This window comes from Lipophrys pholis, assembly GCF_963383615.2.
Source record: "Lipophrys pholis genome assembly, chromosome: 3".
In the NCBI taxonomy this organism is placed as follows: Eukaryota; Metazoa; Chordata; class Actinopteri; order Blenniiformes; family Blenniidae; genus Lipophrys; species Lipophrys pholis.
In genome coordinates this window covers 36,667,051-36,678,897 of record NC_137627.1, presented here as the reverse complement: position 1 = coordinate 36,678,897, position 11,847 = coordinate 36,667,051, and the positions used below count along the sequence as shown (strand labels likewise).

At 49.6% G+C, this 11,847-nt stretch overlaps 1 protein-coding gene across 1 annotated transcript; it reads left to right on the top strand.

Moving 5' to 3' along the window:
- Window positions 1–6,954: 6,954 nt before the first annotated feature.
- On the top strand, window positions 6,955–10,437 carry sst1.2 (somatostatin 1, tandem duplicate 2; the record flags this gene model as incomplete). Its single annotated transcript, XM_080459240.1, has 2 exons — window positions 6,955–7,131; window positions 10,231–10,437. The coding sequence occupies 2 exons, from the start codon at window positions 6,955–6,957 to the stop codon at window positions 10,435–10,437; spliced, it is 384 nt and encodes a 127-aa protein (XP_080315366.1).
- Window positions 10,438–11,847: the final 1,410 nt, after the last annotated feature.

Genomic DNA, 11,847 nt, shown 5'->3' with positions numbered 1-11,847 from the left:
GGCCCGTCTGACTCCTGGGCCCGTCTGACCCCGGGCCCGTCTGACCCCTGACCCTGACCACTGACCCCTGACCCTGACCCCTGCAGGAAACAGGAGTGGGAGCGGAGGGCTCCGGTCAGCCGCTGGCCTCGCCGGGATCCTGCCTGGAAAACTTCCGGAAGATTCCCTTCATCGAGTGTCACGGCAGAGGAACCTGCAACTACTACACCGACTCCTACAGCTACTGGCTGGCCGCCCTCAACCCCGCCGACATGTTCAGGTACCAGGTGTTAAAGTACACAGTGTACAGGTAGCAGGTGTTAAAGTACACAGTGTACAGGTACCAGGTGTTAAAGTACACAGTGTTCAGGTACCAGGTGTTAAAATACACAGTGTACAGGTACGAGGGGTTAAAGTACACACTGTACAGGTACCAGGTGTTAAAATACACAGTGTACAGGTACGAGGGGTGAAAGTACACAGTGTTCAGGTACGAAGGGTTATAGCGTTCAGATACACAGGGACGGGACACGAGGACAAATTGTAGGACCAGGTGATACTGAAGGAACCAAACACCAAATATGTTCTGGTGATTTAAAAGCACATAACTGAATTAATACAAGATGTATACAATATAAATACATATATACACATGTATATAAGATGTATACAAGGTAATTATTAAATCAGATTTAATGTACTTCAGGGACCACATACAGTCAGTTTTATCCTGAGTGGACCAGACTGGTACAATAGTACTATAATAATCTTAATTTTACACTACAAAGTTTTTCTTTGTTGTTGTCACAGTGGATGTAATGGAATTATCTAGATTTTTGTAGGATCAAAGAGTTAGTACTGAAGACGACAACAATCTCAACATAAGGTCCATTTTAATGAAACATTCTGCTGCAAAATACGATGAAATGTAAAATAAACTAGTATAAATCCTCTAGAACCTCCTTGCTTGGTGGGACCAGACTGGACCTCTTGCTGGGTTCTGGCCCTCGGGCCTCATGTTCTCTGCGGGAAAGGGAAAGTCACACTTTAGTGTGCTCAGAGGACGCGTGACGTCACCATCGTCATCCACCCTGTGCGCTAGGCTCCGCCCCTCTACGGTCGACTGCTCAGCCCAAATTTTGTGACGGCGCGACCTGTCGGCGCCGACTGCTCCTGCTCCAGAGCTGCTGGGTTCTTGTGTGAGGAGATCCTCCGTCTCCCGTCTCAACAATCACAATTTAAAAGCAAATAAAGATCAAAGGATCAGAACTACTTGAGGAAAGGTGGAGAACGCCGGGCAGCAGAAGTGGAGACAGTTTCTGGATCGTTACGTTACGCTATGGAACGTTAAGGATCGTTACGTTATGGAATGTTATGGATCATTGCGTTACGTTATGGATCGTTACGTTATGGATTATTACGCTACGTTGTGGAACGTTAAGCATCGTTACGTTATGGATCGTTACGTTATGGATCGTTACGTTATGGATCGTTACGTTATGGATCGTTACGCTACGTTATGGAACGTTAAGCATCGTTACGTTATGGATCATTACGTTATGGATCATTACGTTATGGATCGTTACGCTACGTTATGGAACGTTAAGGAAGTGAGTCCAGAGTGTAGTATAAATACAATCATGTCTCACCACAACGTCTGAATATTCCAATAATCTGGTCCAGTCCAGGTATTTTAGCGGTTTCAGTGTCGCTCAGCTGGAACTTTACCAGGAGAACCTGTCTGTTGTCCTCGTCAGCAGGTTGTCCTCATTAAGGTGTGTTAACCGGTAACATGTGTCGCTGCACAGTGACGTGGTTCCAGTACAGGGTGGAGCTCTGACCGGGTCCTCACAGGTTCTACTCTAACCAGTTAACGTACATCAGGTGTGTTTAATAACAGTATGGTCAGCAGATCGACGGCCGTACAGTTCTACCTGAGGGTTTAATCAAGGTGTGTGTGTGTGTGTGTGTGTGTGTGTGTGTGTGTGTGTGTGTGTGTGTGTGTGTGTGTGTGTGTGTGTGTGTGTGTGTGTGTGTGTGTGTGTGTGTGTTGCAGTAAACCCAGGCCTCGGACCGACACGGGGAACTTTCCAGGAGACCTGATCAGCCGATGCAGAGTGTGCATGAAGCAGCTGTGAGCGCCAGCAGTACAGCTACTGGTACTACTAGTACTACATGTACTGCTGGTACTTCACATACTACTGGTACATTCTTGTAAATATTATTGTTGCGAGCATGTTGACGTCAGATAACACTGAGAAGTCTCCTGCTCTGTAATCACTGCTGTGTTTCACCGGTACTACATTACCCATGAGCTTCGGCTGCTCTGCCGCTCTGCTGAGCAGCAGTAACAGTAATCAGAGTACTTTCAGTGGGAATGCTCAAACTGTATAAATCCTAATCTGGAACTTTACATATACCGTGTGCTGCTGCTCTGAGCTGTGGCTGTACTGAGGAACAGGCGCCGTTTCCACGACAACGGCTCGAGTTAAAACGCTTCGTTTGCTATGTTTCACACGGCAACGTTCTGAAAACCATGTCCGTTTCCATGGAAACCACAGAAACGGTGAACACAATGTAGTTCTCATGTTGGGCCACTAGTTGGTGCTGTGGTTTGTGTTTGTATTGAAACACACAGGACCAGGGCCAGGACCAGGACCAGGACCAGGACCAGGTCCAGGTCCAGGTCCAGGTCCAGGTCCAGGTCCAGAGTCTCCACCGTCTCCACGGAGACACAATCAGAAGGTTCCAGAAGGTGTTCTGGCCCGTCGATCATGAAGTTCCACCAGGGGAGCTGCTATCATTAAGTTGTGTTTCCAGTGACTTTGAGCATCGTTGTCATGGAAACGGACACCAAAACATTATGGAGGCTTTGTGTTCTTCTACTTGAATTCGTTGTGGTGCAGCCAGGCTCCGAGTATCTGAGTACTGCAAGTAACTGCTACTAATACTAACTGCTACTGATATACAGTATGTCTGAGGTCACCATGCTGATTGTAGACCAAGGTCGGGTATTTCTACTGCAACCAAACCTTAAAGTACTGCTACTGCTACCTGTTACTCCTCCTCCTCCTCCTTCTTCACCTCCTCCTCCACCTCCTCTCCTCCACTTCCTCCTCCTCCTCCTCCTCCTCTCCCACTGCTTCCTCCACCTCTTCTCTCTCCACCTCCTCTCCCTCCTCCACATTCTCTCCCTCCACCTGCTCCTCCTCTCCCTCTTCCTCCTCCTCCTCCTCCTCCTCCTCCTCCTCCTCCTCCTCCTCCTCCTCCTCCTCCTCCTCCACCTCCTCCTCCTCCTCCTCCTCCTGCTCCTCCTCCCCTCCTCCTCCTCCTCCCCCACTTCCTCCTCTCCCTCCTCCTCCTCCTCCTCCTCCTCCTCCTCCTCCTCCTCCTCTCCCTGCTGGACCAGAAGGTGCAGCTCCTCTGAAGGCCACCAGGCGGAGCTCCAGGAGAGAAGTGGTTTTCTGTCCCGTCAAGAGCGTGAGGAGCTCTGTGATTGGCCGAGCCTGGGACATGTAGTTCCTCTCACAGCAGGTGGTTTGCAGCAGCGCCACCTGCTGCTTCAAACATGTACAGACTGAAAGGAGACAGTTGATTGGTTGATTATGTTTGTGAATAGATTTTTCTTTTAATAAAAAAAAAGTTTAAAAAGAACTTGTGGAGATCTGTGTGTGTGTGTGTGTGTGTGTGTGTGTGTGTGTGTGTGTGTGTGTGTGTGTGTGTGTGTGTGTGTGTGTGTGTGTGTGTTAGTGCGTGTCAATGTGTGTGTGTGTGTGTGTGTGTGTGTGTGTGTGTGTGTGTGTGTGTGTTGGTGTGTGTGTGTGTGTGTGTGTGTGTGTGTGTGTGTGTGTGTGTGTGTGTGTGTGTGTGTGTGTGTGTGTGTGTTAGTGCGTGTCAATGTGTGTGTGTGTGTGTGTGTGTGTGTGTGTGTGTGTGTGTGTGTGTGTGTGTGTGTGTGTGTGTGTGTGTGTGTGTGTGTGTTGGTGCCAGCCCCGCTATAGTGATGCTGTGTGCTGTCAATGTGTTGCCGTGGTAACCACCTGCTGCTAATGGGTTGATTAGCGTCGGGAACAGATGAAGAAGATGGAAACATTTGTTACTTGGAATCAGCTGATGGCCGCCCAGCAGCCAATCAGAAGACAGGAAAAGACAGGTCAAAGGTCACCACAGGTCAAAGGTCACCAGCTGTCACTCAGAAGCTCAGTACTCAGTGTTCACAGACAATGGTTTTAAAAGTGTTTCAATTCCTGCAGTAACAAATACAAGTAAGTCTTCTGCAAACAGGAGGAACCTGCAGAACCAGACTTAGAGGAGAAAGAACCTGCAGGACCAGACTTAGAGGAGAAGGAACCTGCAGAACCAGACTTAGAGGAGGAGGAACCTGCAGAACCAGACTTAGAGGAGAAGGAACCTGCAGAACCAGACTTAGAGGAGGAGGAGGAACCTGCAGAACCAGACTTCGAGGAGAAGGAACCTGCAGAACCAGACTTAGAGGAGCGGGAACCTACAGAACCAGACTGAAAGGAGGAGGAACCTACAAAACCAGAGAAGGAACCTGCAGAACCAGACCCAGATGAGGAGGAACCTGCAGAACCAGAGGAGGAGGAGTAGGAGGAACCTGCAGAACCAGACCCTAATGAGGAGAAACCTGCTGAACCAGACAAAAAGGAGGAGGTACCTGCAGAACCAGACTCAGAGGAGGAGTAACCTGCAGAACCAGACAAAAAGGAGGAGGTACCTGCAGAACCAGACTCAGAGGAGGAGAAACATGCAGAACCAGACTCAGAGGAGGAGGTACCTGTAGAACCAGTCTTAGAGGAGGAGAAACCTGCAGAACCAGACTCAGAGGAGGAGGTACCTGTAGAACCAGTCTTAGTGGAGGAGAAACCTGCAGAACTGGACTGAATGGAGGAGAAACATGCAGAACCAGACTTAGAGGAGAAGGAACCTAAAGAACCAGACCCAGATGAGGAAAAATGTGCAGAACCAAAGAGGAGGAGGAGAAACCTGCACAACCAGACTCAGAGGAGGAGAAACCTGCACAACCAGACTCAGAGGAGGAGAAACCTGCACAACCAGACTTAGAGGATCGGGAACCTACAGAACCAGACTTAGAGGAGATGGAACCTGCAGAACCAGACTGAAAGGAGGAGGAAGATTTGCCTTCATCAGTCTGGCGCTGGAACGTTGACACATTCAGCTTCAGAGCTGCACATTGCTGAAGAGCAAACCGTGTCCAGGTCGGAGTCTGGTGGAGCAGGAAGTGACATCACAGACTCGTCACGGAGTCGTCTGGGCGGTGTGCTGATGCTGGCGCCGACTGTTCTTTCCGTGACATCACAGCCAAGATGGCGACGGTTGAGAACGCTCGCTCGAGTTCGACTTAATAGCACTCTTTTTTTCACAGTTGTTTCCTAGCAGATGGCGGCAGTATGACAGGAATGGTTCATCGTTTTATCTTTGATAGGGTCCAAACATTCTGTATGTCATGAACTCCTGAGATGAAGGGAAATAACTATCATTTAAAAGCTGCTCAGGAAAACCTAAAAGTGATGAAAATAAAGTTCGTTTAAAACATGTGAAACTTCTCCGAGCCACAGAACTGGAAGGTTGGAGGCAAGTCTCTGGTTTCATTACAAACACTAACAGCACCAACTAGTGGTCCAACAGGCCAATGACATCCTTTTCAACGGTTCTGCTGTTGCCGTGGAAACATGAACGTTTTCTGAAACAAACCGTAAAAGGTTTTTGTTTAAACGGCGCCTGTATTGGATAAAGAGGTGTAGAAGATGGACGGGGGGTTCTAGAAGATGGACAGGTGGTTCTAGAAGAGGGACAGGTTCTGCTAGACAATGGACAGGTTGTTCTAGAAGATGGACAGGTTCTGCTAGACAATGGACAGGTGGTTCTAGAAGATGGACAGGTGGTGCTAGACAATGGACAGGTGGTTCTAGAAGATGGACAGGTGGTGCTAGACAATGGACAGGTGGTTCTAGACGATGGATGGGGGGTTCTAGAAGATGGACAGGTGGTGCTAGACAATGGAAATGTGGTTCTAGAAGATGGACGGGTGGTTCTAGAAGATGGACAGGTGGTTCTAGAAGATGGATGGGGGGTTCTAGAAGATGGACAGGTGGTGCTAGACAATGGAAATGTGGTTCTAGAAGATGGACGGGTGGTTCTAGAAGATGGACAGGTGGTGCTAGACAATGGACAGGTGGTTCTAGAAGATGGACGGGGGGTTCTAGAAGATGGACGGGGGGTTCTAGAGAATGAATGTTTGTCTGCTGGTTCTGCTCCAGTCTGAGCGGGATGAGACCTCCTGGTTCTAGTCTGGTCTGGTTGAGGCGACCTGGTCTCTGGCTGTGAGCGGTGGTTCTGCCGGCTGATGTTTGTTCTGCTGCAGGTTTGAAGATCGCGGTGTGTTTCCGCGCAGCAGAACATTTAAAGTGTTTGTTCTCTCTAAATGTGGAGTGGGCGCCTCTCTGCTGCTGCCGCTTTGTTTAATGGAGATATCAGCCGGTGCTAATGAAGTCTGCTAATCCCCCGAACGCTCCGTTAATTCCTCCCACTTCAGCGCCGCATTCTGCGGTTGTGTTTATCGAAGATGAGCGGGCGGTGGCGGTGGCGGTGGCGGCGGCGGCGGCGGCGCAGCACCCGCTGATAGCTTTATTGTTTTATTGTTCAGACACCATTTAAAGTCAATAAGGACTAATGGACTTCTGTTTAACGGGCCTGTCAGATTCCTTCATCACCGTGCAGCTCGCTGCCTGTCAGTCAAACCAACCTGGTCACATGGCCCCAAAGGGGGCGGGGCCTCTGGCTTTAAGAGAGCAGCAGCCACAGGACCGGGACCAGAGACCAGACTAGAATCAGAACCAGCAGACGACTCCAGACCACAAACCAGTAGGAACTTCTTCATATCCTCCTGCTCCTCTTCCTCCTCCTCCGCTCACCTCTTCCTTCCTTTCAGGTATGCAGTGTTCACGTTGTCCCGCCCTCCTGGTTCTGGTGGCCTTGGTTCTGAGCAGTCCCAGAGTTTCCTCTCAGCCTGACAGAGACCAGAACCAGCTCCTGAACCAGGACCTGGACCTGGAGCTGCGTCACCACCGGCTGCTCCAGCGAGCTCGCAGTGCCGGCCTCCTGTCACAGGTGAGTCCGTGGAACGTCGGGGTGGGGAGGATGTTCAGAGGACCCAGAATAGGACCCTGAGGAACACCTCCAGCAAACGGCCCAGTCACAGAGGTTCAGGTTCCTGAAGAGGGAACCTGACAGAACCTTCCATCACAGGGTCGGGGTTTCCATGAAGTCTGGTTCAGGTTGAGGTGTGACAGTCCCGGAGGTTTCGTTCATTTTTAGAATCCAGACGAGGTTCTGCTTTCAGACAGAACCAAACTACAAAATTTGATGAATGAAACAGGAAACTATCGTCACTTTGAGCTCCAGGAAATTGTTGACGCGTCACAGATAAGGTTCTAAAATGTTATGACGCGAGTTCTGTTCCAACCTGTAGCTGAACTCTGTTCTCTGCAGCTCCGTTCGGTTCTCTGCCTGGAAATCGTCATTTGAAATGTCTTGATCTGTTCAAACTGTCTTCAGTTACAATTGTTCTTGATGTTTTCCAAATCGTTTTCAATTTCATGAGGTGGAACTCTTTTTATCATCTGTTCTGATTGGTTCTAAACTCTCCTGACTTCGGGCCAGACTGAAGAAATGTTCCTATGACGACAGATTTCTGTGAAGTTCTCCGCCTCGGTTGTTACGAAGCATTCAGACGTGATCCGAGCCGCCGCTGTGGCTCCGCCCTCACTCTGTCTGCTCACTCTGACCATCGCCGTACGGTTCTCCAACCCCAGGAGTTAGTTTTAGAAAGCGCCAACATTCCAGCCAACGATGTAGAACTCTCTCAGAGATAGAAGGGTTCCAATACAGTTCTCAATAGCTAGAACATGGGGTCCAGGGACCAAACCAGTCCTGAAAGAGCCCAGTCCGGCTGACCAGAGGTCACTCCCACGGGTTAGAACCACGGGTCAGAAACATGGGTTAGAACCACCGGCCAGAAACATGGGTCAGATACACGGGTTAGAACCATGGGTTAGAACCATGGGTTGGAACCACAAATTCGGACTAAAACTGTCAAGTGTTATTGTGGAAGGATCTCCCTGTGATGTCAGATGTTCTAGAACAGGGGTCTCAAACTTGCGGTCTGTGGGTTGATTGCGGTCCGCAGGACGGTACCTTGTGGCCCCTACGTTGACTTGGAAGTGTAATAGTAGTACGGCCCGCCGGGGGAGTGGACCAATGACCAGCCAGACTGCAGTGTGACCTGAGCACCCGGATCAAGAACAAAGGAACCTGCTGCTGCTGCAACCAAAGTTAAATCTCGTTAAGTTGAGATCATCTTTTATGCCTGCTATAAATGCCATAGACTTTTATTTTGACACTGAAACCAACAGGAAGAGGATGGCAGGATGACACTCTTCACTCCCGGTTGCCAACTTACAACTAATAAACTAAACTAAACTGGATGAACTAACTAACTAACTAACTAACTAACTAACTAACTACATGAACTAAGCAACAAAAACACAACCCAACCATTACCAACACTACAAACCTAATATAACCTCCAATCATTACATCTAAAACACGACCAACAGGAACTCCCATGATGCATTGCAGCGAGCGGTTCCGTGACGCTCCATATTAGAACGTGGCTAAATGCAGGAGATCAGGCTTTTTAGAACCATGAGTGTGAGCGCTGTGGCCTTCAGTCTCTTTTATCGTTGTGTGATTCACCATTATTCAGCGTTAATAGAGCATTAGCCTCTGTGGCTGTGAGCATCAGCATGAAGCATCGGTAGTGATGATTGTAATGGTGATATGTGCTGCTCTGCTGCTCTGCTGCTCTGCTGCTCTGGTGGTTTAGTTGTCTGGATTTATTATAATGTTGTGCTCCTCAGCTCCGCGCTCTTCTGGAACTCACAGCTTTGGAACGACCACAGAGCAGCAGAGCCACAGAGCAGCAGAGCAGCAGAGCCACAGAGCAGCAGAGCAGCAGAGCCACAGAGCAGCAGAGCCGCAGAGCAGCAGAGCCACAGAGCCACAGAGCAGCAGAGCCGCAGAGCAGCAGAGCCGGATGCAGTTCCACGTTCTTCGCGCCACTATTTTTGTGTAATGACGTTACATCCCTGCCTCGTTCACAACCCGCCTACATTTCACCGTACTTCCTGTAGTGGTACTGTACTCTCTGTAGTGGTACTGTACTCTCTGTAGTGGTACCGTACTCTCTGTAGTGGTACTGTACTCTCTGTAGTGGTACCGTACTCTCTGTAGTGGTACTGTACTCTCTGTAGTGGTACCGTACTTCCTGTAGTGGTACCGTACTCTCTGTAGTGGTACTGTACTCTCTGTAGTGGTACTGTACTTCCTGTAGTGGTACCGTACTCTCTGTAGTGGTACCGTACTTCCTGTAGTGGTACTGTACTCTCTGTAGTGGTACTGTACTTCCTGTAGTGGTACCGTACTCTCTGTAGTGGTACTGTACTTCCTGTAGTGGTACCGTACTCTCTGTGGTGGTACTGTACTCTCTGTAGTGGTACCGTACTCTCTGTAGTGGTACTGTACTCTCTGTAGTGGTACTGTACTCTCTGTAGTGGGTCTGTAGGACCGCGCAGCACAGTTGGTCCGGGTGCGCTTTGCCTTACCGTACCGTACCGTCCACCACCGCGCTCAGGGATGTACTGCAGTGGGACGAGGCTCAAGGAGCCGCAGCAGAGGAACCAAAGAGCTGCGGGTTCCCGACCCCTGTTCTAGACATTCTGAGGTTCTCAACTGCTTTTTCTCTCAAGACAGATGTGGCTCAGATATGTGAGAAGAAGAGCTGCCAAGTCTCTGGCAGCAAGGAGGAGGCAAGAGAACCATGTTGAGAAGAACCGTTCATGATCTTCACTCAATGTTCCATTCATGTTCAGGAGAACCCATTAAAACTCTTAATAATGACATTTGAGGATTTGTTGTACATCTTGTTTTGTGGAACCCCTGATGCCCCCAGCCTCACCCAGACTACCTCCAGCGGCCCCCGGGTACATGGAGTGTGAGAACCCTGATCTAGAAGGTTCTCTCTCTGACGTCAGATGTTCTAGATCTAGAAGGTTCTCTCTCTGACGTCAGATGTTCTCTTGCTGGTGTCAGATGTTCTAGAAGGTTCTCTACCTCTGACTATACGTTCCTCTGCTGCCGTGTCTTCAGGAGTGGAGTAAGCGTGCCGTGGAGGACCTGCTGGCTCAGATGTCTCTACCCGAAGCCGAGGCCCAGCGGGACGCTGAGGCCGTTTCCACGGCAACAGGAGGAAGGATGAACCTGGAGCGGTCCGTTGACCCGCCAAACAACCTGCCGCCACGCGAACGCAAAGCCGGCTGCAAAAACTTCTACTGGAAGGGCTTCACTTCCTGTTAGAACAGGTAGGCCCCGCCCACTGAGCAGCTCACCTGCTCTCTCCATCACACTGAGGGGACGTCCGAATAGTACCTCCTTATCTATGGACTTTACCTTAAGCCCTGGATGACATCACAGGGTTAAGGAAAGGTGTTAGGAGGTTTCCTAAAGGAGTTAGTAAAAGGTTATTGCTTTGGTAACTTACAGTATGTGTGGTTTCTATGCTAAAGGAGGTTCTGAAGGAAGCATCAGTGGTTCCTAGGCTAAAGGAGGTTCTAATGGAAGGATCAGTGGTTCCTAGGCTAGAGGAGGTTCTAAAGGAAGCATCAGTGGTTCCTAGGCTAAAGGAGGTTCTAAAGGAAGCATCAGTGGTTCCTAGGCTAAAGGAGGTTCTAAAGGAAGCAACAAGCCTCCTTTCCTTTGCTCATTGAGAACTCAGACAGTCCTCATCATGGCCGCCACACTAAACATTTCAGGAGTGAAAAAGAAAAGTGGACGGAGAAGGAGACAGGAGGGACAATTTGGACGTACCCAGACTCTTTGTTTTGTCTCCTCAGCTGAAGCCCCGCCTTCTGTACACCGACAGCCAATCTCCGATCTCCTGACCCTAACCCCGCTCCCAACTGGCCAATCAGCAGCTATGGACCTGCAGTGTACCTGAATAATTCATGTAATTACCAATTAAAGAAAGAATCATTCAGACTCTTTGGCTCCGCCTCCTGTTTACAGAGACACACATTCACAGTGAGGATGCACCGATACCGATACCGATACCGATACCAGTGTCAGGTGTTAACGGGAATGACAAAAGTAAAGCAGACTGTAAATTACGTTCGTACATCATCAGCACCTTCAGCACCAGCAACTCCGTCACCAGCAGTTAGCCCGATGTTGCTCTATGGTTTAACTGCTCCGCATGCAACTCAAAGCCATGCTACATGCTAAAGAGTTCAGGCTCACTCACCACCGATGCTACATGCTACATGCTAAAGAGTTCAGGCTCACTCACCACCGATGCTACATGCTACATGCTAAAGAGTTCAGGCTCACTCACCACCGATGCTACATGCTATAGAGTTCAGGCTCACTCACCACCGATGCTACATGCTACATGCTAAAGAGTTCAGGCTCACTCACCACCGATGCTACATGCTAAAGAGTTCAGGCTCACTCACCAGCGATGCTACATGCTAAAGAGTTCAGGCTCACTCACCAGCGATGCTACATGCTACATGCTAAACATGATGAAAGTGACTGATCCTGTGATCGCCAGCAGCTTGGTCTAGACTCTACAGTAGCATAGCACAGAGTGAGCGACCCTACGCTCTGCCATGCCACTGTAGACTGTGAGGCTGGTGGAGGTAGCGTAGCACCAATAGAGGCTGGTGGAGGTGACGTAGGACCTATAGGGGCTGGTGGAGGTAACGTAGC